This window comes from Bos javanicus, chromosome X, assembly GCF_032452875.1.
Source record: "Bos javanicus breed banteng chromosome X, ARS-OSU_banteng_1.0, whole genome shotgun sequence".
Lineage (NCBI taxonomy): Eukaryota > Metazoa > Chordata > Mammalia > Artiodactyla > Bovidae > Bos > Bos javanicus.
The window spans coordinates 19,275,388-19,302,538 of NC_083897.1; the positions used below are offsets into that span (position 1 = coordinate 19,275,388).

The window sequence follows — 27,151 nt, forward strand, 5'->3', positions numbered from 1 at the left end:
CCCTCTAAGCTATTAGATGGCATTAACACTGCTTCTTTGGCACCTCCTGGGAACACATATGAATGTCACTGTGCCCCTTGTTCACAGAACACAATGGCACCTCACTCCAGTACTCTTGCCTGGAGAATCCCAGGGAGGGGGGAGCCTGGTGGGCTGCCGTCCATGGGGTCCCACAGAGTCGGACACGATTGAAGCGACTTAGCAGCAGCAGCAGCAGCAGCAGCAGCCCCTTTCTACCTGTGTATGAAAATTTCTGCTCACTTTACTAGAAAAACTGACAGCTGGCTTTGTTTCCAAGATATCCAAACGTCACACTCTTAAAACACACACACACACACACACACACACACACACACACACACACGGAGAAACAGGGACGATAAAGGTTGTTCGGAAACAAGAAAGGTCCTAGAAAAGGTAACCCTTGTCTTTACTTGACATTTCCTCAGGGTCATAGAGATTTTTAAGCAAGGCTGACGATGGCCTTGAGAGTCTGATTTTCTCAGAGGTGACCCAAGAGAAACAACAACAAAGCTCTTTCAAGGAAGCCACAGGTGTTCAAAGGAATGGCTCCAGAGGTGCAGGGACACTTCCTGCATTTCTCTGTCAGCAGAAACTAATGTCTTGGAGGCTGAAATGACCTCTTTCTCGGAGCTTCCCTGCTAGCTCAGTTCCGCCTGCAATGCAGGAGACCCCAGTTCGATTCCTAGGCCGGGAAGATCTGCTGGAGAAGGGACAGGCCACCCACTCCAGTATTCTTGGGACTTCCCCCTTGTGGCTCAGGTGGTAAAGAACCCGCCCACAATGTGGGAGACCTAGGTTCGACCCCTGGGTTGGGAAGATCCCCTGGAGATGGGAAACGCTACCCACTCCAGTGTTCTGGCCTGGAGAATTCCATGGACTGTATGCGCAAAAGAGTTGGACACAACTGCGCGACTTTCAAATTCACCAGTAATATGCGCATAAGCCAGCAGAAACGGGCAAGTTTCGCTGGGTGCCCTGGTAGGCCTTTCCGCCCTATGGCCCACCTCCACCTTCTGGGTCCAAAGTACCAAAAGCTCTCAACACACCAGCGGCCTCCGAGGCTACTTCAGCAGCAACCCTGGGGTTTGTTTCCACACGGTGTCCAGAAGTTTGCTTCCGGAGGTTAGATATGACTGTAGGTGCCGGCCTGAGTACCGGCCTCCTCGAGAACAGGTATCGCCGGGTCTCAGACCCACCCGCCGCCCGGCAAAGAAGCCACAGCGACATCGAGAAGGCCGCCCGCCCCGGCTAACTTCCGCCCTTCCCCCCACCCCCGCCGGCTCGTGAGGTATCTCTAAGGGTACGGCTCGTGATTTCTCGGCGCTCTCCTGACCAAACCCCCAAGGAAAATCAGCTTCTCGATTACCTCCACCCAGCTCTGGCTTCCGTGGACGCCAATTCCCTCTTCCTGGGCTCGGCTATCAAGTCACCACACCTCACGCCGTCGCGGGGAGGCAGGCAGGTGCGGGTTCCCGCTCCCCCGGGGGCGGTGCCGGGAAGGCGCGAGGCCCCGGGCGCGCGCGGACCTTGCGAGTTCAGTCTCCGGCGTGACCCCTCTAGCGCCTCGAGACCGTACCCCGGCTCGCCATTCTGGGGTCTCGTGCTGTGGGCCGGGCGCCCACCGGAAACGAAAGGACGGCTTCCGGTGGCTGCGTGATAGCCACGCCCATCACCCCCCCAACCCCTCAACCCCTCCCTCCCCTCCCCCCCCAAACCTGCGTAGGCGCTCACATGAGTGTCAGGAAGCGTCCCGCAGGTCCGGCCCATCCTACGGTCAGCCCCGGATGCAGAAAAAAAGGACAGTTCAGGTCACCGAGTCTCGGGCTCACGGGAGTCCTGGCGGCGCCGCGAAGGAGGTTGTCTCCTGCGAGCGTCCGCGATCTCGGACCCCCCGACTTGCCGCGTGTCTTGCGTCCAGATTACTGCCGAATCGCGTTCCAACAGCCGGGGGTCTTTTCTCCCAGGAAGTTCGCCTGGCTAGGACCCCTATCTCCGAAAGTCATCACTAGGATTGTCCCGGGGACTCGAGTTAAGAGGCTTTTGGTCCTCCTGGCCAGACCCCTCGCTGGATCAGGAGCAGCAGTCTCTGATATTTTTAAAATCCTTCTCTGGTTTGCAGGCACGTGCTTCCCAACTATTATTGTTTATTCTTGATGCTGCTGCTGCTGCTGCTGTGGCCGCCGCCGCCAAGTCGCTTGAGTCGTGTCCGACTCTGTGCGACCCCATGGACGGCAGCCCACCAGGCTCCCCCGGTCCCTGGGAGTCTCCAGGCAAGAACACTGGAGTGGGTTGCCATTTTCTTGTCCAGTGCATGCAAGTGAAAAGTGAAAGTTAAGTCGCTCAGTCGTGTCCGACCCTCAGCGACCCCACGGACTGCAGCCTTCCAGGCTCCTCCGTCCATGGGATTTTCCAGGCAAGAGTACTCGAGTGGGGTGCCACGGCCTTCTCCGTTATTCTTGTTAGCTAGGTTTGAACCTCGTGGTGTCCCTTCCGTTTACATTTCTCTTTGACGTATAAAGAAATTCAGATACAGGACGCGGCGTCCGCAGAGTCACGTTGGATTACAGGCGGCAGAAATTAGACCAATTGTAGGTCTCCTGTTGCCATACCCCATGGTTTTGCTACTGTATTATGCGTCCCTGAAGGACAGGACTCTTGTTTCATCTTACATGTCCTGTAGTGCTTAGCATAGTTCTTTGGAGAAGACATCTTTCTAAGAACCCGGGTATCTCAGGTTGTCAGTGTCTCCAAATTTTCATTGTTTACCTAGTATTGAGCAATTTGGCGGAGAAGGCAATGGCACCCCACTCCAGTACTCTTTCCTGGACAATCCCGTGGATGGAGGAGCCTGGTAGCCTGCAGTCCATGGGGTTGCTAAGAGTCGGAGAAGACTGAGCGACTTCACTTTCACTTTTCACTTTCATGTATTGGAGAAGGAATTGGCAACCCACTCCAGTATTCTTGCCTGGAGAATCCCAGGGACGGGGGAACCTGTTGGGCTGCCGTCTATGGGGTCACACAGAGTCGGACACGACTCAAGCGACTTATCAGCAGCAGAGCCATTTGGACAAAAGTTATCTATAAGAATCGAGAAGGAGAAAGTATGTGTAGCTCAGTTGTACAGTGGAGATGAAACTGACGTCAGTGTGAAAAATCAGTGTGAGAAACTCCTCTGGCAAGGATACCAGAGATCTACATGCCAAGGAGGAAAATAAACAAGAGTGCCTGTCCGCCTTTTCACATGCAAACTAAGATTACACTCAGAAGATAAGGTTAATCCTTATTTGCAGAGCAAAGCTGCCCTAAAGTGTGAGAGGACACCGTGCATTATCTGTGATTGTAAAACCAGTAAACATGTTTGCTTCACCAAGGAGTCGTTTTCAGAATGATTCTTTCAAAGCTGTGTTCCTGAGGTCAGGCATTTTCAACCGAATGTTTTATGACAATGGAAGAAAAGTCAGAGCATTGTTGCTTCTGGATAATTCCAGGCTTACCTTTCAGCTGGGTCACTCACCAGTGAGGATGGTCAGATAAAGGCATTTTCTTTTTCCTCTTTTTTAAATAGTGAGATTTGTAAACCATGTGAAATTTAATATTAATCTGCTCGAAGTTATTCCTTATAATTGTCTTCAATAGAAATTAGATTATACAGTTAGCCATTTAGAATGAATATGGAAATAAGGATAATGATCTCTTCAGTTCTCCTTATAACCTACTACGGCTTATATGCTTCAAAGAAAAGAAAAAAAAAGTTTAAATGACTAGAGACTCCAGGAAGACAGGTTGTAATTCACTTAAATTTCATTACATATTATTAATATGATCAGTGGTTTAAGCATACATTGATCCGTTTTAAAACGTTTTTCCGTTATAAAACTCTGCATAATTTAAACCCATTTAAAACGGTTTTCCGTTATAAACCTCTGCATAATTAAAGTTTATAGTTTACTTATAATTTAAATCCATAACGCCCAGATCCCTTTCATACTTATGTTTTGGCTAATATGTTTGAAACACTAAGTGAAAAAGAGAAACTTTGTAAAATCTGTGTAAAAAGGATTTTATTTCCTCTAAACACTTCAACTTTGAGTCACCCAAGGAATCAGGAATCAAGATGCAATCCTGAGCAGCAAACAACTTTATAGGTGGATGGAAGAATACTGGAGTGGGTTACCATGTCCTCTTCCAGGGGATCTTCTTGACCCAGGGATGGAACCCGTGTCTCTTACATCTCCTGCATTGGCAGACGGGTTCTTTACCACTAGTGAAAGCTTACCAGAAGGGGGGCTCAATTGGGAACTAGGTGAAGACCCCTGTTGGAATGCCTTTTTAGTGCCTAAGAGCAATTATATGGGCCTCCTCTTTGCTCCGGCGTCAAGGGAAACATTCCAAGTAGGAGCAACATCAGTTTGGTGACATCATAAGATCTGTATGGGGGCTATTACAGTGGCTGCAGTGGGGAGAGGGTACATCCTTATGAGACTTACCATTCACATCAATTACCATCTTACCCAGACAGAACTGAATGCTCACTGGTTCCAGTTTTGTTCCCTGTGACTTCTGCACTGATGTTCTGCAGAACCGTGCTGGTCACCCTAACTTTGCCTCACTCTACCAGGAACTGCCCAACACCCCCACAATATCTGAACATGTATTGTGGCTCTCATGTGGTAGGCAAAAGGATCACTTCACATAGGAAGGTGTCAGATTACCTACCACCTTTCTTACCTTAACCAGGGGAGAACTTCAGTTCCGGCCTGGAGACCCCTCCCCCTGCCACCCACCACCTCTCATCAATGCCCAGATTACAGAGCCCAGAGTCCCACTCGGTACCTGGTGTGATGCACACCCAGAGCCATATCTTCATCAATCATGCTTGTAGTCATCACAAATAATAACATCTACAAGTGGGAGCTTTTTCAACATACATATCTTACTGAAAAACATAAGCATTTTACAAATGCTTCTGCCAGCTGGGTTTGTCTCCTCCAAAACACTTGGGAAAGGGCTTGCATGTATCTTTTCAAGCTAGCATTTTTCTTTTCCTTTTGTGATACGTACCCAGGAGTGGAATTGCTGGATCATATGGTAGCTCTATTTTTTTGTTTGTTTGTTTCTGAGGAACATCCATATTGTTTTCCATAGTGGCGGAATTACATTTCCGCCAGTGGTGTAGGAAGATTCATATTTCTTCACATTTTTGTCAATACTTGTTATAGCTCATCTTTTTCATAATGGCCATTCTAACAAGTGTGACGTGATATCACATTATCATTTTGATTTGCATTTCCCTGATGGTTAAGAGCATAGTGCATCTTTTTTTTCTATTTATTTTTTAATTAAAAGATAATTGCTTTCCAGAATTTTGTTGTTTTCTGTCAAACCTCAAAATGAATCAGCCATAGGTATATATATGTCCCCTACTTCTTGAACCTCCCTCCTATCTCCCTCCCCATCCCATCCCTCTACTCTAGGTTGTGGGTCTCAAACAGAGACCCTGTTTGATTTCCCTGAAACATACAGCAAATTCCCATTGCCTATCTATTTTACATATGGTAATTTAAGTTTCCATGTTACTCTCTCCATACATTTCACCCTCTTCTCCCCTCTGCCTGTGTCCATTAGTCTGTTCTCTATGTCTGTTTCTCCACTGCTGTCCTGCAAATAAATTCTTTGTTACCATCATTCTAGATTTCAGGTATATGCATTCACTTCAATCACTCAGTCGTGTCCGACTGTTTCCCATCCCATAGACTGCAGCATGCCAGGCTTCCCTGTCCATCACCAACTCCCGGAGTTTACTCAAATTCATGTCCATTGAGTTGGTGATGCCATCCAACCATCTCATCCTCTGTCATCCCCTTCTCCTCCCGCCTTCAATCTTTCCCAGCATCAGGGTATTTTCCAGTGAGTCAGTTCTTTGCATTGGGTGGCCAAAGTATTGGAGTTTCAGCATCAGCATCAGTCAGTGAATATTCATGACTGACTTCCTTTAGGATTAACTGGTTAGAACTCCTTCCAGTCCAAGAGACTCTGAAGAGTCTCCTCCAACACCACAGTTCAAAAGCATCAATTCTTCAGCACTCAGCTTTCTTTATAGTCCTACTCTCACATCCATACATGACTACTGGAAAAACCATAGCTTTGACTAGATGGACCTTTGTTGGGAAAGTAATGTCTCTGATTTTTAACATGCTGTCTAGGTTGGTCATAGCTTTTCTTCCATGGAGCAAGCGTCTTTTAACTTCATGGCTGCAATCACCATCTGCAGTGATTTTCGAGCCCAAGAAAATAAATACTGTCACTGTGTCCATTGTTTCCCCATCTATTTGCCACGAAGTGATGGGACCAGATGCCATGAGCTTAGTTTCCTGAATGTTGAGTTTTAAGCCAGCTTTTTCTTTCTCCTCTTTCACTTTTACCAAGAGGCTCTTTAGTTCTTCCTCGCTCTCCGCCATAAAGGTGGTGTCATCTGCATATCTGAGGTTATTGAGATTTCTCCCGGCAATCTTGACTCCAGCTTGTGCTTCATCCAGCCTGGCATTTCTCATGATGTGCTCTGCATAGAAGTTAAATAAGCAGGGTGACAATATACAGCCTTGACATGCTCCTTTCCTGCTTTGGATCCAGTCTATTGTTCCATGTACAGTTCTAACTGTTGCTTCTTGACCTTGACCTTCTTGATATATCCATTAGTGTACGACGTTTATTTTTCTCTTTCTACTTACTTCACTCTGATAGGCTCTAGTTTCATCCACCTCATTAGAAGGGACTCAAATGCATTCCTTTTTATGGCTGAATAATATTCCATTGTGTATATGTACCACAACTTCTTTATCCATTCATCTGTCAATGGACATCTAGGTTGCTTCCATGTTCTAGCTATTGTAAATAGTGCTGCAATGAACAGTGGAGTACATGTGTCTTTTTCAATTTTGGTTTCCTCAGGGTATATGCCTCTGAGTGGGATTGCTTGGTCATACGGTGGTTTTATTCCTGGTTTTTTAAGTAATCTCCATACCATCTTCCATAGTGGCTGTATCAATTTACATTCCCACCAACAGCACAGGAGGGTTCCTTTTTCTCCACGTTTATTGTTTGTAGACTTTTTGATGAGGGCCATTCTGACTGGTGTGAGGTGATATCTCATTGTAGTTTTGACTTGCATTTCTCTAATACTAAGTGATGTTGAGCATCTTCTCATGTACTTGTTAGCCATCTGTATGTCTTTGGAGAAATGTCTGTTTAGGTCTTTTCCCCACTTTTTGATTGTGTTGTTTGTTTTTCTGGTATTGAGTTGTATGAGCTGCTTATATATTTTGCAAATTAATCCTCTGTCAGTTGTTTCATTTGCTATTATTTTCTCCCATTCTGAGGGTGTCTTTTCACCTTGTTTATAGTTTCCTTTGCTGTGCCAAAGCTTTTAAGTTTAATTAGGTCCCATTTGTTTACTCTTGTTTTTATTTCTATTACTCTAGGTGGTGGATCATAGAGGATCTTGCTTTGATTTATGTCATCAAGTGTTCTGCCTGTGTTTTCCTCTAAGACTTTTATAGTTTCTGGTCTTACATGTATGTCTTTAATCCTTTTTGAGTTTATCTTTGTGTGTGGTGTTAGGAAGTGTTCTAATTTCATTCTGTACATGTAGCTGTCTAGTTTTCCCAGCACCACTTATTGAAGAGGCTATCTTTGCCCCATTGTATATTCTTACCTGCTTTGTCAAAAATAAGGTATGGATAGATGCATAAATTTATTTCTGGATCTTTTTCCATTGGTCTATATTTCTGTTTTTGTGCCAGTACCATGCTGTCTTGATGACTGTAGCTTTGTAGTATTATCTGAAGTCAGGAAGGGTGATTCCTCCAGCTCCATTCTTCTTTCTCAAGACTGCTTTGGCTACTCGGGGTCTTTTGTGTTTCCAAATGAATTGTGAAATTTTTGTTCTAGTTCTGTGAAAAATGCCATTGGTAATTCGATAGGGATCACATTGAATCTGTATATTGCATCTGGTAGTATAGTCATTTTCACAATATTGATTCTTTCTACCCAGGAACATGGAATATCTCTCTACCTGTTTTTTTAATCTTTCATCAGTGTCTTGTAATTTTCTGTATACAGGATACAGTTCTTTTGTCTCCTTGGGTAGGTTTATTCCTATATATTTTATTCTTTTTGTTGTAATGGTCAATAGGATTGATTCCTTAATTTCTTTTCCTGCTTTTTCATTGTTAGTGTATAGGGATGCAAGTGATTTCTGTGTATTGATTTTGTATCCTGCAACATTGCTAAATTCACGGATTATCTCTAGTAATTTTCTGATAGTATCTTTAGGGTTTTCTATGTATAGTATTATGTCATCTGCACACAGTGAGAGCTTTACTTCTTCTTTTCCAGTCTGGATTCCTTTTATTTCTTTTTCTTCTCTGATTGCTGTAGCTAGGACTTCCAAAACTATGTTGAATAATAGTGGTGAGAGCATCTTTTAATGTACCTGTTGGCCATCTGGGCTTCCCTGGTGGCTCAGAAGTAAAGAATCTGCCTGCAATGTGAGAGACCTGGGTTTGATCCTTAGGATGGGAAGATCCGCTGGAGAAGGGAATAGCAACCCACTCCAGTATTCTTGCCTGGAGAAGTCCATGGACAGAGAAGCCTGGCCAGCTACAGTCCATGGAGTCTGCAAAGAGTCAGACACAAGTGAGCGAGTAACACTGGTCATCTGTATGTCTTTGGGAAAATTTCTATTCGGATCCTCTGCCCAGTTTTAATGGCACTATTCACTTTTCTGCTCTTGAGTTGTATGAGGTTTTTACATATTCTATTTCTTCCTTCAGGTGATCTTCCCTACCCAGGGGTCAAATCTGGGTCTCCTGAGTTGCAGGCAGATTCTTTACCATCTGAGCCACCAGGGAAGTTCCCATATATATATATTTTTTAAATATTAGCCCCTTATCAGATAGATGACATGCAAGTATTTTGACCCATTTAATAGTTGCCTTTTCATTTCATTGATGGTTTCCTTTGCTGGGCAGAGGTCTTTCAGTTTAATATAGCCCTGCTTGCTTATGTTTTGCTTTTGTTCCTTTGATTTTGGTGTCAGAACCTCCCGACTTCTTCTGTGACCATGCATAGGAGCATACCAATCACTCTAATTCTGCCTTACCTTAGCAGGGTCAGGAGATTTCCTTAAACATTCTTATAGTCCTCAAATATGTATGTGTGGCCTTTGTGTTGTGGCCCAAAGGATAATTTCTCATAGGGATCTATTTATTCACCTACTCTCTTTCTTTCCTTAATGAATTGTTAAGCCTCAGAAATCACCAGTTATGCAGGACAGCTTGAGAGACTTGGTATCTCACAGTGGGGCATTTAGTCATCTAGTATCAGGGAGGCAATGAAAAGATGAAGAGAGCATGCAGTTCCTCTAGTATGTGCCAGGAAGACTCTCATCTATTGGCTTGACATAGGCTTCTTACAGCCACCTGATATGCCCTACAGCACCATCACGCACCACACCACATGGCCTAGTACACTCACTTGCATCGGCTGGAGTCACCTGCAAAAGTTTCTTTTCCTATAAGGCTGTGTATTGTTCATGGACCTAGAAACTGAAAACATTATTCCTGCATCGGGGATGTCTGAATTACCTCACAAGCCAATAAAATGGAGGAATACAACAGATCCAAAAATTGCTTATTTAGTGTTATTCATAAGGCCTTCCAGTTCACCTTTGAAAGCAATTTCCTGTACGTACTCATATAGGGTTGATTTTGAATTAATTGCATGGTGGTAGGAAAGAGACGGAGAAGGCAAACGCACCCCGCTCCAGTGTTCTTGCCTGGAAAATCCCATGGGCGGAGGAGCCTGGTAGGCTGCAGTCCATGGGGTTGCTGAGGGTCAGGCACAACTGAGCGACTTCACTTTCACTTTTCACTTTCCTGCATTGGAGAAGGAAATGGCAACCCACTCCAGTGTTCTTGCCTGGAGAATCCCAGGGACGGGGAGCCTGGTGGGCTGCTGTCTGTGGGGTCACACAGAGTCGGACAGGACTGAAGTGACTTAGCAGCAGCAGCAGGAAAGAGAAGGGGGCAGAGATCGATTCTGATTGCGTATGGGTTGATACTTATTGCTCATAGATGATGAGAACATGCAGTATCTCTGTATTATTTTTCAACTTCCATGTGTTTTGATCATTGTCATGAAGTTTGTGAAATGCAATCTGTTTGGCGAGAAGCTACAAATGCAGGCCCTGGTGCACATGAAGTGCTCTTTTAGCTCATTAGTCTCTGGAGAGCAAGAAAACAAACCTCACAGTGCACAATGTGCCTCAGTGAGACGGGGTCAGAGGTGCTCTGGAGATGTAGTTTCATCCTAAACTTTGGGATTTGTTGAAAGATATTGAGAGAAGAATGGAAGGGCTATATTTATGAACCACATTATCTAGGAGAAGGAGGGTGAACTTGGCATTGGTTGGGGTGGGGCTGAAAACCTGGGAATGGGTAGACAGTGACAGGAAACTTGTAGAGAGTCAACAGCAACATAAGTTGTATCTAAACCAAATCAAGGCTGATGGGGGATGGATTCAAGAAACAACAGGAAGTGGAGTCTTACTAACTGGATGCATGAGGGAGAAGGACACAGCCAGTAAAGAGACGACTCCTGATTTTGGAGTGGATGGTGCTGACACCACACAAGATAGGGAACTGAAAAAGAAAAGAAGGGTATTTTGGGTTTTTAGAAAAGACAAATTCAACTTGGAACAGTTTGACTATGAACAGTTGTGTGTGCCAAAAGCAGCTAGATCTCTGATGAGAATCTACTTGGTTACCACTAAGGGTTGGTTCTTGATATTGCAGGGTAATGAACTCATTTTTGCAAGAGTCAAAAATTAAGATATACTCACCAGAGACTGATCTACAAGCTAGAATGCCAATCAGAACTACAGTGGGAACTATAATGGTCAGGGTAAAATACCAACACGAATTAGAAAGCAGAAAGTATTCTTGAGGGAAAGTGATACCAGAACAGATGTATTTTAACTGGGGACCTCAGAAGCCACAGGTGAAAAATAATAGTCTACAGTTCCATAAATCTTCCAGAGGAAAACAATGTGGCTGACTTTGCAGATTTAAGTCCTCTGTGGCATAAAAGGCTGAGCAAATCCGTATGCTCCATGGAGCACACAGGTGATGGAAAAGCATAGATAGGGATTGGTGGAGGCAGAGGGCAGAACCGAGGGAGGGCAGGAATCTAGTGGAGCTCTCAGCCTTCAGCTGCCCTCCCAGCGGCCCCACTCCCCGAAGCCAGGAGGAGAGGCAGTAGTACCAACTGGCTTGCTCCTGTGGCTGCGGGAGACCAAAGGTTCAGGTAGACCAAAGAGACAGCAGGGGGAGGCTGTGAGGGGGTTTCAGCTGTAGTACACCCTGAAAGTCGCAGGGTGGCTTTGTCTTTCCCAAATCCAGGGAAGGTTGATGAATAGAATCCCTTCCATTTCCTGTGTTCTTTTTTCTTCCTTTGGATCTCGGCTACCCACTCTGTGCAGCTGAGGGCAAGCAGATGAGAACTGGGTGAAGGAGCTACAGATGAGGCGGAAGGAGTGAGTTGTTTCCGGATGGTGTGCAGTGGGGGCGCCCCCGCAGCCGGGTTGACACAGAAGTTGCCGTCCACCGAACCCGTCCCAGGATGAGCCAGGCCCTTACCCGTGCTCGCGGCCGCACTGGACCCACGACTGTCGCCAGGTGGGTGCTACCCACACCAATTTGACCAGTCACGAAGCTGCGGCTCAGAAAGGCCGAGTGGCCTGCCCTGGTTAAGTGGTAGAGCTGCTGTGTCTAAATAGAGTTTATGCCCTTGACCCTGACGTGGTGCTGCGTTTTGACGTCCTGAGACTAAGCAGCTCTTCTGACCAGCTCAGAATCAAGCTGATCACTAACGAAGATGGGTGGGTGCTCATGGATAGACCACTTCTGCGTGTCACCCACTGTGCTCAGTGTCCACTGATTGATGTGATGTGAATTGCCAACACAACACCCCCTGGTTTTCTGATATAATTCAAAGAATCCACCAGTAGATGGCGCAACTCCACTGGGTTTTCGAGTTATAGGAGGCTCTGCACACTCACGTTGACATATATTCCTCCCACTCCCTTCGTGTGTCTCAAGGCCTCTCTTCTCTTTCTTATCTTGCCCTTATGAAAACTGGCTGTGCACGGATGACTGTCCCTGTCGCTGAAGGCCTTGGCAACACAACACCTTTAGGGCTTTCTGATGTAGTTCAAGGGATCAACCAGCAGGTGGCGATGCTCCATTCAGAAATCGGAAGAATGTACTCGGTTCCTGCTGCTGCTGCTGCTGCTGCTGTTGCTGCTAAGTCGCTTCAGTCGTGTCCGACTCTGTGCGACCCCATAGATGGCAGCCCACCAGGCCCAGCCGCCCCTGGGATTCTCTAGGCAAGAACACTGGAGTGGGTGCCATTTCCTCCTCCAATGCATGACAGTGAAAAGTGAAAGTGAAGTCGCTCAGTCGTGTCCGACTCTTAGCGACCCCATGGACTGCAGCCTACCAGGCTCCTCCGTCCATGGGATTTTCCAGGCAAGAGTACTGGTGTGGGGTGCCATTGCGGTTCCTAAGTTATTTATTTTGGCTGTGCTGGGTCTTTTCTCTGGCTACAGCGAGCCAGGGCTACTCTTGGTTTCAGTACGTGGGCTTTTCATTGCCGTGGCTTCTCTTGTTTCGAAGCACAGGCTCTAGGGCCAGAAGGCTTCAACGGTTGTGGCTACCTGGCTTCGTTGCTCTGTGGCAAGTGGGATCTTCCTGGACCAGAGATGGAAGCCTTGTGCAGTGAACTGGCAGGATAATTCTCAACCACTGAACCATCAAGGGAGCACTGGAAGGTGAAATCTTAACTGCTGGATAACCAAGGAAGTCTCACAAGTCATGGATTTAGATGCAAGGACATATGACAGGGGCTTGGTTGCAGAAACAAGACATGAACTTGTCCCCTGGGACCAGAGGGGAATCTGCCACAGGCTGCAACTGATCAGAATCGTGCAGAAAAGCCTGAGCTGAAAGTCAGGAAACCTGGATGCTAATCTTGGCTCTGCCACCCATTAGTTTTGTGGTTTTGGGTACATCACTGTAAGTCCTTTTTTAGTTCATTTAAACTACAGTTTACTTATGTCAACCTCTCGACTCTCAAGATATCAGGGAGTAGTGATTTTCAAACTCTAATGTGCACTGGAATCACCAGTTATTATGAAAGTGTAAGTCCTAATTCAATAGGCCTGTGGTGGAGGCCTCAGAGTGACAAGTTCCCAGGTGATACTGATGCTGCTGGTCCCTGGACCACACTTTGAGTAGCAGGCAAGCGTCCACTACAGAAGTGGCTCAAGGGCTCTCACTGCTGGTGTGGAGGCCAGAGGCAGGACTCTACTCACCAGCCCCTCCCCAGCTTCAGCAAGAGCAGCTTGTCTTTTGATGTCCTGAGACTGAGCAGCTCTTCTGACCAGCTGTGAATCGAGCTGATCATAACAAAGATGGGGTCTTGTGTATAGACCACTTCCATGAGTCAGTCACGGTGCTCAGTGTTCAGTGATTGATGTGTACTGGTTCACATGTTCCTCAGAGAACCATGGAATTATCACCATCTCGCAGATGAAGTGAACGACAGAGAATCTGAATGTGCTCAGTCGCTCAGTCTTGTCTTACCCTTTATGACCCCCATGGACCATAGCCTGCCAGGCTCCTCTGTCCTTGAAATTCTCCAGGCAAGAATGCTGGAGTGGGTAGCCATTCCCTTCTCCAGGGGATTTTCCTGACCCAGGGATCGAACCCGCCTCTCAAGCGGGTTTCAAGCAGATTCTTTACCACTCAGCCACCAGGGAAGCCCAGAGAGTCTGAAGGACCTGGCCAAAGTGACTCCAGTCAAGAGTCTGGGTTCGAACCCAGCTAGTTTCCCCTCCCAAGTCTGCTCCAAGCACCACGTGCCTGGTGTATAAGAGGTAATGACAATTTCCAGTACTGCTGGTGTTCTGAAAAGTCCCTGGTGACTTAAGGGGTACCCTGCATCCCAGATGTATTTGCAAATCTTGTGGTGTGCATAGAAATCTGAAGCACATAGTCAGTTCATAGATTCTTATTTGCTCAAGATCTTGCACCTCCTAGAACTTGAAAACCTGTATATCTCGTCCTCATGGTTTGTTCATTACAGAAAGCAAATTCTGCCAAAACTTGGTGAAGGCTCCATGCTCCAGTCCAAGGCTGGCCAGAGCTGGTGGATCCCTTGAACTATATCAGAAAACCCTGTGGGTATTGGGTGACCAAGAACTTCATTGACAGAAGCAGTCATGCATATACAGTCAGCTTTGTTTTTTAAATTGTAGTACAGCTGATATACAATATTGTGTTAGTTTTAGGAGCACAGCAAAGTGATTCGGTTTTATATATGTATATTCTTTTTAAAATTTTTCTGAGTTATTAGAAAATAGTGAATATCGTTCCCTATGCTTTACAGTAAGTCCTTGTTTATTTTATATATAGTAGTGTGTGTGTGGGAGAAGGCGATGGCACCCCACTCCAGTACTCTTGCCTGGAAAATCCCATGGACGGAGGAGCCTAGTACGGTGCAGTCCATGGGGTCAGAAAGAGTCGGACACGACTGAGCGACTTCACTTTCACTTTTCACTTTCATGCATTGGAGAAGGAAATGGCAACCCACTCCAGTGTTCTTGCCTAGAGAATCCCAGGGACGGCGGGGCCTGGTGGGCTGCCATCTATGGGGTCGCACAGAGTCGGACACGACTGAAGCGACTTAGCAGCAGCAGCAGTGTGTATACGTTAATACCATACTCCTAATTTATCAAGGGTTTAATTTCCAAAATATACAAACAGATCAGGAAACTCAATATAAGAAAATGAAAAAAATGGGCAGAAAAGCTGAACAGACATTTCTAAAAAAAATGACATAGATGCTAAGGGGATGAGAAGAGAGGTCTTGGGGCACAGAAAGGGAGTGGGAGGAATGGGTGTCAAGATGAGGTTGTAGAGCCTCTGCTTTAGCTATGACTGGGATTCCCAGGGTGACAGAGACTGGCTTTCTGTTAAATTTGACCTTGCAGAAAAGGCGCCCGGCAAGGCAAGGTCAAACTGCAGTATTTCGCAGGTGGCATGTACATGGAGATTTGCCATCATCATGAAGTCATAGAAAATGAGAAAACAGAAACATAGAGAAAATAGTCTACTGGTCTCAAAACATCAAAGAGAACTGAGAAGTTGCTTCCCTGGGGCCTGCACTACTGTGCCTGTAGGCCAGGAAACGGGTGCAGCGAGGCACGGTGCCATGCCCACATGCCCAGAGCTGGTGATCTGTGGAGCTGGAACCCACTGGCCTTTCATTCCTGGGCTGGGGCTTTGCCCTCTGTACTCCTGGGTGCAAAACCCTGTTGTAGAGAGAGGTAGGAAAAGCAGGATGGAGAACACTCCACAGGGTCTGGGTTAAGGATGTGCACAACATCTGAATAAAAAATGCTTTAAAAAGTGCTCCGATCTGCCGTGGTATTCACCTGGAAGCAACTTTCGATAAGACTTTCCAGAACAATTGCCTCGAGAACATCGATGGAATTACCTTCCAGTTGTGTCTGGGGCATTCATTGGAATTCCTGCCACATGTGTCCTGACATTTCTTTTTAATCTACACCATGTAAAAATGCAATCTTTGGCTGCCAGTCTCTGGGAACTGGGAAAGTCACCTATGGCTCTGCTGCTCCGGGTGGCCAGGCTGCTCTGAGTTAACCTTGGACCTGGAGCTGGCCGTAGCAACGACACCCCAGATTACTTCCTGGGTACACGAGGGGTCGCATTCCTCCTGACTGAACCCTCCCATGAGCCCTGCACCTATTATGCTTTCACATGGTCTGTGTGGGCTCCTCTGTCTGGTCCATGGGTTCAGTGCTCAGGGCCTACTTTGGGGTCGGGCATGGAGAGGAGTCCAGGAAATATGTCTTGCCAAATGAGCGGTTGAGGGTCTCTGAAGAATCACCTTCCCTGAGGCCCTCTGGGTGCCACTGTGACCCCATTATCAGGGTGAATGTTAATGAGCTACAGGGGATGTGTGGCATAAATTGGGGTGTGGGAGGCAGGGGAAGGAGGGATTCCTGAGGAGACCTCAGATTTCTGGGTAAGGGGTGTTGTGGGTGGATGAGCAGTGGCGGTTGCTGCAGATGGACACTGTGGTGGCCACAGAGAGGGAGGGCTGTCATGGCAGCCACTGAGGGAAGCCTCGAGAAGGGCTTGGTGACCAGGCAAGGGAGAAGCTGGCCTGAGGTAGCCTTGGGGACTGCTCTGCAGAAGAGGCAGAGGCTCCCAGGTTCAGCCTGGTTCCCAGTGCTGCGGTGGAACACAGCCTCAAGATAATCAGGAGCTTCTGCCACTGTCAGCAGGGCAGTGGGGAGTGAGATTGTCTCTGAGTGCACAGGGTTGCGGGGGATACCCAGTGCCTTGGTGGGTAGCTGTGGCCCATGGAGGCCTACTGTTTGTGAAGGTTGGGAAAGTCGGTCATAGGCCCCAGGAGGTGCTCTGGCCAGAGGGGAAGCCCCACTGTGCTGGCTTTCATGGGTAGGCACTGTCTGGGCGTCTTCCTCCTGCCTGGTTGGGTGTGGGGGGCAGCAGAAGGGCTGGAATGGGCCTCCCTGGAGGGGCTGGGCAAGTGGGTGCAGGGAGCTGAGAGCTGGACGGGGTGCAGGGTGCAGGCTCAGAAGCAGCCTCAGGCCCAGGACAATCATGGGTGCCAAGAAGGAGACCCAGAGGCAGCGAGAACACTGGACCAGAAGCCACAGGCTGTGCCTGGGCCCAGATCCTGAGTCAGCCCTTAGCTCAGGGTGGTGGAAGTGAAGGAGCAGAGCAGGAGATGGCAGGAAAGACACAGCAGGAGAGGTCTGGCTGAGACCAGAGGCTGAAGCTAAGGAGGGAGAGCAGACAATCATCTCTTGGGGGCGCCGAGGGTGCCCAGATAAGGGCTGGGGAGGCTGTGTGCTCTTCCTCCCTGCCTGGGTAGGTGAATGCAGGTGTGGAGGTGGGGTCTGAGCTGGATCCTGGTCTAAGGGTGGGCAGAGTCAGGAGACAGACAGGGAGGATGGGGAGCAGAGAATGAGTCCCTCCAGTGGGGTGACAGGACCCTCAGGGAATGTCAGGGCCAGGCCTTAAGATCTGCCAGTAGCTCAGAGCCTTGGTCCTGTCGTGGGACTCTGCTTAAGCACAGGTCTCAGCCACCCCACGACCTGACGTTTCTGTTTCTGTGCGCAGAAGAGGGCCCTACCTTCCTCCCTCTGAGGTGGGTGCTGTGCTTCTCTGCAGGCCTCCCTCCCACAGCCTCTGACCACCACCCCCGCTCCCTCTGCAGCAGTCTCGGAGTCCCCACCCCGGGCCCTGTGATGGGACAGCTTGAGTCTAAGGTGGAGGGAAGGGAAGCTGGTCTCTGGTCCCCAACGTTGATCTTCTTCAAACCTGGGCACCAACCTGGCTGCCAGGGAAGCGATGGGTCCCTGCCACCTGCTGCTGCAGAGGGGCCTCCGGGTGACACAAAGTGATCTGCAGACGGTCCATTTCACCTCACCTACCCCAGCCCATCCTTGGGGTTCAACTGAATTAAGTGCTTTCTAACACCAGGCTTTAAAATAAAGAAAACGCTTAGCTGTCTGGTTATTCAAATAGTTTGTGAATGGGACAAACTGGGACAATCGCTTCATCTTAGGCCAGGCCTGTGCTGCTGACTTCTCATCATGGGAGCAGCGCTCCAAGTCAAGTCCTGTCTCAGAGCATCTTCTGAACAGGCCACCATCCCTGCCATGACCCCACCCACTTATAGCCCTCAGGATGCTCCCCTGCCCCAGCTTCTGGCCGCCAGAGTAGGGTGAGCTCACCCCCAGCCCCCCTCCTCCAAGGGGGCACCACACCAGAAACAAGAGGCCTCCAGTTTTTATTTTATTCAATTCAAAGAATATTTTTTATTAACTTAGACAGACACAAGATGTGACAACACTGGAAACAAGAACATTTCTCTGACCAGACTGCGCTGACTGGTGCAGAGTTCATCACACACAGAAAAGGAGCAGTGGTCTTTTTCAAGTCAGTGATTGTGTGTAAGCTCCACTGCCTGAAAACCAGACTGCAAATAAAGTGCAAAGAGAGCAGCAGGGGCCCAGTCGGGAGATGAGGAAGAGACGGGAGAGCAGAAGCAGCGAACGACTCGAGATCAAAACGGTAAGAAGAGCAGTGGCAGGAGCACGTGCTGAGGACGTGTCCCCGCCCCTCCCACGGCCAACATCTTTGGGGGCGGACAGCCCCAGCCAGAGCCCCACAAGAAGTGGGGATTCTCTGCAGGTGAAGAGGGGTCTCTGATCCCGGGGCCCCTGAATCTCCAACATACTTTATCCACTTTGGGAAACAGCCTCCCAGGGCCCAGGCAGCTCCAACAGAGCCACGAGCCCGGGAAGGACAGGGAGCCCGTCCTGCACTGCACACCAGCTAAACAGCTCTGCACCCTCTGCAGCGCATAGTCACTCGTGTGTACACAAGCAATCACACACTTGTGCACAGACACACACCCATTCACAAATGCACACTGACACGTGTATTCACACACACACACACTCACATCCGCACATTCACACACAAACATCTGTGCATTCATGCATCTGTACTCATACCCACACACTCATCCACACACCCCCTCACACACTCACACACTCAAGCCCTCATGCATGTGCATACATACTCGCACATACATGCCCACACACATCCCACACTCACACATGCACTCAACATGCACACTCACACACACATTCACACACAGGCACGCACATATTAAGTAAAGACCCTCCCTAGTGCCCTCCTCAGGCCCTCTTAGGCTGGCCCAGGAAGAGGCTGCAGCTGGGGATCCAGTCACCCAGAGCGTGAGATCCAAACTTGAAAAGGGCCCATTTACGCATCAGCCCCAAGGAGGCCCCTGGTCCTCCGCTCCTCTCCTCCCCTGCAGCCCATGTCACAGTCTCTCAGAACTCCAGGGATGCAGTCCAAAGGCTGGCAGTCTCCCGGAAGTGGTCCTGGAGGGACACAGTTGGGGTGGAGGAGGGGCCACCAGGACCAGGGGTTTCCAGGCAACTTGGCACAAGGGAGGAAGCCATCAGCGCCCTTCCATCTGTGGGAATCTGCAGGGGGCACGTGGTAGCCCGGGTGCAGCCTCAGGCCTCGGGGTGAGGCAGGCAGAGCTCCTCAGCCGGGCCCTGGGTGGCTGAGAAGGGCACATGGTGTGAGGCTCAGCCCCTGTGTCCCAGGGGCAACCAGGCTGCTGTGGTTCTTAGTCCCAGGAACTGAGGACCAGGACCGCGAGCAATCAGTGAGGGGGCAGATGTGGATGTGGGATGGGGGTGAGGGCCAGGGCCTCTCCCGGCTCCCCTCAGTGCCGCTCCTGGTGCACCAGTCAGCAGCACAGCCAGGACCGCTGCAGGCCCATCCAGAGCAGATGCTCCTGTGTGATCCTAGCAGGAGGGGCAGCCTGGAGACAGAGACATGGGGTCATGCGTGGGTCTCAGCTCCACCCCACCCACTTGTATCCCTTCCCTCCTATTACACTCGGCCCCAGGAGCCAGCCAACACCCCCACCCAAACTGAGAGGCCTGTGCCACTCAACACCAAGGAACCCCTGGTTAAGCCTTGGGTGGGGCTTGGGTTGGGGTGGGGAGGCCTGACTGTGTGTGAATACCTTGCTCCCCAGGGGTTCTGGGACTCATCTCTCCTGTGACCATCTCAGCTTAGACTGTCCCCTGGTTCTTCCCTGTGACTTGCCACACACCTCACCTTCCCTGCCACGGGCCTTTCTCTCTAGGTCCCTTGGGAGCCTGTGCTCCCTTCCCCCATCCCACTGTGCCAGGTCTCCCAGAGACTGGGGGGCAGGTGGGGAATTCAGGCCCGGAGGCAGGTTCAGCTCCCCCACTTCTGATCTATGTGACAAGGGCAAATGTCTCCCTTCCCAGAGCTCAGCAGGTGGGGAGAACAGAGCTCCACCAGAGTGTCTCTAGCTCCATCCTTCCTCCCTCATGCCAGTACTGGATCACCAGGCCACCCCTCCCCTTGGGCTCTCCACCTGGAAGGCCCTGCCTCTCCTCGAGGGGTCAGGCCCTTCTCTCGGGCGCTCCCCAGGCAACTCTAGGGTCAGGGGTGCCCCAGGCAGGGATTTGATTGTCTTGACCACAAAAGGGGCAGTTCACCTTCTATAACACCAGTTCTTGCAAGAAAAACATGGGGACTTGAGAGTTTCCTCCTCACCCAAAGACGTCCCTGTCTCCCCAACTGTCGCCTACCCTACAAGCCTCTTCTCCATCTGCTCTCCCATCCCAGCCTGACAGCTGCCCTCCACTCAAGGAGACCCCCACTTTCCCAAATCCTTTGGGACACAGGGGCTGCTTGAGGCTGTCCAGGACTGGAGCAGCGCATTCTGTAGCACCAGGAAGGCACTGATAGGAGGTGGAGGCAGCGTGGCTGAGATGGGGCAGGGCTGGGAGGAACACGTCTTTCCCTCTTCCCTGTCCCCTGATGCAAAGCTTTGGAGGGTGGAGAGGAGCAAGATAGACAGCAGGAGCAGGCAGAGAGCAGTCCCAGAGACCTGCCAGGAGGAAGTCTTGTGAAGGGCTGAGAAAGAGACAGACCTGGGCTTGGGCCAAGAACACAACCATCCGTCCAGGCTGCCTCTCGAGGGGTGGAGGACAAGGGGGCCAGCATCCGCTCTCTTCCAGGGCTTTCTGGGCCTCTCCTGGGCCATTTCCCTCTATTCCCCTGTGTTCAGGCGACACTACCGGGGCCGTGGGCCGAGGTGATGGGCTGACCCTCGGAGATGCCCAGGCAGCTGCCCCTCATCCCCATCTTGGATATATGACAAGGGAGTCCAGAGGGCCTGCATGCACCCTGCCTTGCCTGCTCTCGGCCAGGCAGCTTTCCAGGCTGGTTTCCTCAGGTCCCTTCCTCATCTCCCCAAGCCACCCGGCAGCCTGGACATCTAGATGTCATGGCCACCACCTCCCTCCAGCCCGCAAGTCCAACCTCTGGCCTCCTACCTTTTCGGTCGGGGTCAGTCATTCATGTTCCTACTGAAGAATTTCTTCCTTCTGCTCCCCCCTTCGGCCAAAGTGAGGCAACAGGTCGGCTGCACTCAGATACTTTTCTCGAGTTCGATGCAAAGGGCCCGTTTTGAGAGTTTCAGTGCAGTTCGTCACCGGCCGCGAAGTGGCTGGCCAGAGCCAGGGCTCGGTGGCTGCGTCCTCGGCGGAGGTCTAGGGCTCAGAGGCCTGATCCGCTCCTTCCTCGTCCCCCGGAGCGTCCCGGCGGCCCCCGGCCCAGTGATCCTTCATGCTGATGCCCCTGCCGTCGCGGCCGGGCGGAGGTGGTAGCGGGCGTTCACTCGATCCTCACCTGCAGGCGCACGTTGAGCATCACCGAGGCCACGATGTAGAAATAGGGGAAGTTCATGCGCAGACGCCAGGCCAGGTCGAAGAAGGCGATCAATGTGCGCGTGAGCCCCTTTCAGAAGGCACCGTAGGAGCCGCGGATCGCGGCTGAGCGCGCCAGCCGCACTGCCACGCCCGACAGGGCCGCTGCTGCCACCGCCGCAGACAGAGCCCCCGACGCCGCCATGGGCCCGGGCCGGCGCGGGCCCCACGGACCGACCGCAGCACGAGCTGGCGGACAGGTGGACGCGAGGCCTGGAGCCGCTGGCCAACAGCAGTCGCGTCCCACTCCGCCCTGTTCTGCCGCGCCCCGCCTTCAGTCTCCCCTCAGGGGCTGGGCTCCCGATGACTCCTCCGCCACAGCCAAGGCCCCACCTGAGCTGCCTAGGGACAGCTCCGCCCCCTCGCCTGCACGCACATTGGCGACCGCCTGCGCAGCTCCGCCCCTAGCATGGCCCTGCCCCTTGTCGGGTACCACAGAGCTGCTGCGAACGACTCAGCCCCACCCCCGGTACCTGCCCCTCCGAGAAGCCCCGCCTCCTCCCAGACTCCTAAGAGAGCCGGAGGGCCTGAAAGCTTTTTTTGTCAAGTGCTGCGCTCCTGGGATCCTTTTGCAGAATGCGCTATTCTGCAAGGAAGGCCCACCCGGAGCTTTTTACCCGTTTATACCATCCCCTTTCCCTCACTGTCTCCGCAGAAAATCTGGCCAGCTAGCCACTGCACTTTTAATTCATGTTTTTTCTGGTAACTCTGCACTGTGGAATTTCACCAAACCTACATGCTCATTTTTCCCCTGTTCATGTGTATTTCGTGAATGCTCCTTTACCCCCATTGTCCTTACCTTTCATCCCATGGTGATTTCTATGCACTCCTCTTCTGTCTTTGCCCTGGATGCTGCGCAAGGTCTTCTCAGCTATACATTTGCCCTCATTCATTGCTGTTTATCTGCTCTTGGGTTTTAAAGCCCTTTCGTGGTTTCATCTAATCTTTTTCTAAACCAAATCCAATTCAAAGTCCATGACATTTTCAGAATTATTGAAATGTGCTTGCTTCATTGTAGTCAGGACTTTTAAAAAGCCGTCTGCAAAAGTTGATTCATGAAGATTTCATCCCAGTTTTCACAAGGAGGGCTGGCCTAAGTTAATACCTTACTAATTCCTCTCAGAATGCCTGTTCACAGTCATACTGAATATCTCTGTGACATCTGTATAAATGTTTAAGAAACCCAGCAGATTCATATACACTGATTGAGCAGTTGTCCTGGAGAAGAGAGAGTTTGAGAGGCACTAGGTTATTGGATCACAACAATATAACCATGCATGAATACGAATGCATAAAAAAAATCAGGGTAGATAAATGTCACATTATTGAACATCATTTACTCTGGTTAAGGAAGTAGGAAGAAAGACATACCTTTTGTTTTTCGTGTATATGTATGTATATCCATTTGTGTATCTGTAACTATTACTTGTATAATACAACAAAAATATTTGAAAAAGAGGGGGCCATATGAATATAGACTTAAGCTATATAGAAACCTTTTTTTTTTTCCCTAGACTGGATCCTGCCTCATTCATGTGCAGCCCGTTCCCTCCAATCATTTCTGAAACCTCTTCTTGGCCACATCTCATTTATCTTTAGCATTTTATTTTGAAATATTTATAGACTCAGAGAAGTTGCACAAATAGCACAAAAAAGACCTTGTGCCTTTTACCCACGTTCCCCAATGACATTTTCTATAGATGCAGTATAATATTAAAACTAGGAAACTGACACTGGTATATTACTCTTGACTAGACTACAGACCCAATTCGGGTTTCTCCATTTTTCTAACCTGCATTAATTTGTGTGTATGTGTGCCTGTATCGCTCTAGCAATTTTATCCCATGTCAGGATTCATGCAACCACCACTATGATCAAGATACAAAAATATTCCAACACCACAAAAGAACTGATTTGAGCCACCTCTTTGTACTTACTCAGCAACCCTATACATATTTTGTTAGAGTTTCATCTATTTCATTTCCTTTAGAATGGCTGTAAATGGTACTGTGTGCTTAATTTTGGTTTCCACATGTTCACTTTTCATATACAGAATGCAATTATTTATTTTTATTTTTTTTTACATGCTTCATGATCAACAATTACTTTCTGGGAAATTTTTTTTTTTTTTTACTTTTTTATTTTATTTTTTTTTCTAATTTTATTTTATTTTTAAACTTTACATAATTGTATTAGTTTTGCGAAATATCAAAATGAATCCGCCACAGGTATACATGTGTTCCCCATCCCGAACCCTCCTCCCTCCTCCCTCCCCATACCATCCCTCTGGGCCGTCCCAGTGCACCAGCCCCAAGCATTCAGCATCGTGCATCGAACCTGGACTGGCAACTCATTTCCTACATGATATTTTACATGTTTCATTGCCATTCTCCCAAATCTTCCCACCCTCTCCCTCTCCCACAGAGTCCATAAGACTGTTCTATACATCAGTGTCTCTTTTGCTGTCTCATACACCGGGTTATTGTTACCATCTTTCTAAATTCCATATATATGCATTAGTATACTGTATTTATGTTTTTCCTTCTGGCTTACTTCACTCTGTATAATAGGCTCCAGTTTCATCCACCTCATTAGAACTGATTCAAATGTATTCTTTTTAATGGCTGAGTAATACTCCATTGTGTATATGTACCAGTGCTTTCTTATCCATTCATCTGCTGATGGACATCTAGGTTGCTTCCATGTCCTGGCTATTATAAACAGTGCTGCGATGAACATTGGGGTACACGTGTCTCTTTCCCTTCTGGTTTCCTCAGTGTGTATGCCCAGCAGTGGGGTTGCTGGATCATAAGGCAGTTCTATTTCCAGTTTTTTAAGGAATCTCCACACTGTTCTCCATAGTGGCTGTACTAGTTTGCATTCCCACCAACAGTGTAAGAGGGTTCCCTTTTCTCCACACCCTCTCCAGCATTTATTATTTGTAGACTTTTGGATCACAGCCATTCTGACTGGTGTGAAATGGTACCTCATAGTGGTTTTGATTTGCATTTCTCTGATAATGAGTGATGTTGAGCATCTTTTCATGTGTTTGTTAGCCATCTGTATGTCTTTTTTGGAGAAATGTCTGTTTAGTTCTTTGGCCCATTTTTTGATTGGGTCGTTTATTTTTCTGGAGTTGAGCTGTAGGAGTTGCTTGTATATTTTTGAGATTAGTTGTTTGTCGGTTGCTTCATTTGCTATTATTTTCTCCCATTCTGAAGGCTGTCTTTTCACCTTGCTAATAGTTTCCTTTGATGTGCAGAAGCTTTTAAGGTTAATTAGGTCCCATTTGTTTATTTTTGCTTTTATTTCCAATATTCTGGGAGGTGGGTCATAGAGGATCCTGCTGTGATGTATGTCGGAGAGTTTTTTGCCTATGATCTCCTCTAGCAGTTTTATAGTTTCTGGTCTTACGTTGAGATCTTTAATCCATTTTGAGTTTATTTTTGTGTATGGTGTTAGAAAGTGGTCCAGTTTCGTTCTTTTACAAGTGGTTGACCAGATTTCCCAGCACCACTTGTTAAAGAGATTGTCTTTAATCCATTGTATATTCTTGCCTCCTTTGTCAAAGATAAGGTGTCCATATGTGCGTGGATTTATCTCTGGGCTTTCTATTTTATTCCATTGATCAATATTTCTGTCTTTGTGCCAGTACCATACTGTCTTGATAACTGTGGCTTTGTAGTAGAGCCTGAAGTCAGGTAGGTTGATTTCTCCAGTTCCATTCTTCTTTCTCAAGATCGCTTGGGCTATTCGAGGTTTTTTGTATTTCCATACAAATTGTGAAATTATTTGTTCTAGCTCTGTGAAGAATACTGTTGGTAGCTTGATAGGGATTGCGTTGAATCTATAAATTGCTTTGGGTAGTATCCTCATTTTCACTATATTGATTCTTCCAATCCATGAACATGGTATATTTCTCCATCTGTTAGTGTCCTCTTTGATTTCTTTCACCAGTGTTTTATAGTTTTCTATATATAGGTCTTTAGTTTCTTTAGGTAGATATATTCCTAAGTATTTTATTCTTTCCGTTGCAATGGTGAATGGAATTGTTTCCTTAATTTCTCTTTCTATTTTCTCATTATTAGTGTATAGGTATGCAAGGGATTTCTGTGTGTTGATTTTATATCCTGCAACCTAATACCAAAACCTGACAAAGATGCCACAAAAAAAGAAAACTACAGGCCAATATCACTGATGAACATAGATGCAAAAATCCTTAACAAAATTCTAGCAATCAGAATCCAACAACACATTAAAAAGATCATACACCATGATCAAGTGGGCTTTATCCCAGGGATGCAAGGATTCTTCAATATCCGCAAATCAATCAATGTAATACACCACATTAACAAATTGAAAAATAAAAACCATATGATTATCTCAATAGATGAAGAGAAAGCCTTTGACAAAATTCAACATCCATTTATGATAAAAACTCTCCAGAAAGCAGGAATAGAAGGAACATGCCTCAATATAATAAAAGCTATATATGACAAACCCACTGCAAACATTATCCTCAATGGTGAAAAATTGAAAGCATTTCCTCTAAAGTCAGGAACAAGACAAGGGTGCCCACTTTCACCATTACTATTCAACATAGTTTTGGAAGTTTTGGCCACAGCAATCAGAGCAGAAAAAGAAATAAAAGGAATCCAAATTGGAAAAGAAGAAGTAAAACTCTCACTATTTGCAGATGACATGATCCTCTACATAGAAAACCCTAAAGATTCCACCAGAAAATTACTAGAAATAATCAATGACTATAGAATGCAATTATTTTTAAAATTTATTTACTTGGCTGCACCAAGGTCTTAGTTGTGGCACACAGGATCTCCCGTCTTCGTTGTGGCATGTGGGATCTAATTCCCTACCCAGGGATAGAACCTGAGTCCCCCTGCGCTGGGAGATCAGGGTCTTAGCTACTGAACCACCAGGGAAGTCCCTGCAATTGAATTTTTAATGAAACTTTTTATTTAGAGGTAACTGTAGATTTACATACAGTTGCAAGAAAAAAATAGATCCCATATACATTTTACCCAATTTTCCACAGTTTTCCACATCTTTCAAAACTGCAGTATGGTGCAATATCAAAATCAGGACATTGACACAATCTACCGATCTTGTTCAGATTTCCCCAATTTACTTTTTCGTTTGTGTGTGTGTGTTTGTGAATTGTTCTATGCAGTTTTATCACATATGTGCATTCATGCATCCACCATCACAGTCAAGATACAGAACAGTTTCATAACTATAAGGATCCCTCATGTTGCCCTTTTTTTTGACCACACCCACTTCTCTCCTGTTCGCCTTCCTTAATGCTTCACAACCACTAATCTGCTGTCTATTTCTATAATTTAGTCTTTTTGAGAATGTTGTAAAAATGGAATCTTATAGGATGTAACTTTTTGGGATTGGGTTTTTTTTTTTCTTTCTTTTACTTTGGAGATTGGCTTTTTCACTCAGTCTGGGATTTTTTTTCTCATTCTTCTTTGGAGAGTCATCCAAGTTGCTGGAAATGTCAAGTGTCAATAGTTCACTGCTTTTATTGCTAAGTTAGTATTCCTTCACATGGTTGCACCAGAATTTGTATCC

At 47.7% G+C, this 27,151-nt stretch overlaps 1 protein-coding gene and 1 pseudogene across 3 annotated transcripts in view; both read right to left on the reverse strand.

The window, feature by feature from the left end:
• LOC133242326 (zinc finger protein 75D-like) overlaps positions 1 to 21,211 on the reverse strand; it is a 33,888-nt gene extending 12,677 nt beyond the window's left edge. For 2 of the 3 annotated variants that reach the window (XM_061408425.1, XM_061408426.1), the window contains exon 1: positions 21,125 to 21,211. In XM_061408425.1, the coding sequence (XP_061264409.1) occupies positions 21,125 to 21,146 (22 nt within the window). In that variant the 5' untranslated portion in view covers positions 21,147 to 21,211. Of the gene's footprint in view, positions 1 to 1,390; positions 1,707 to 21,124 lie in introns of those variants that run through there. The other variant, XM_061408427.1, reaches the window with a different exon arrangement.
• On the reverse strand, positions 18,005 to 21,701 carry LOC133242327 (small integral membrane protein 10-like protein 2A; annotated as a pseudogene).
• Between the last annotated feature and the right edge of the window lie 5,450 nt (positions 21,702 to 27,151).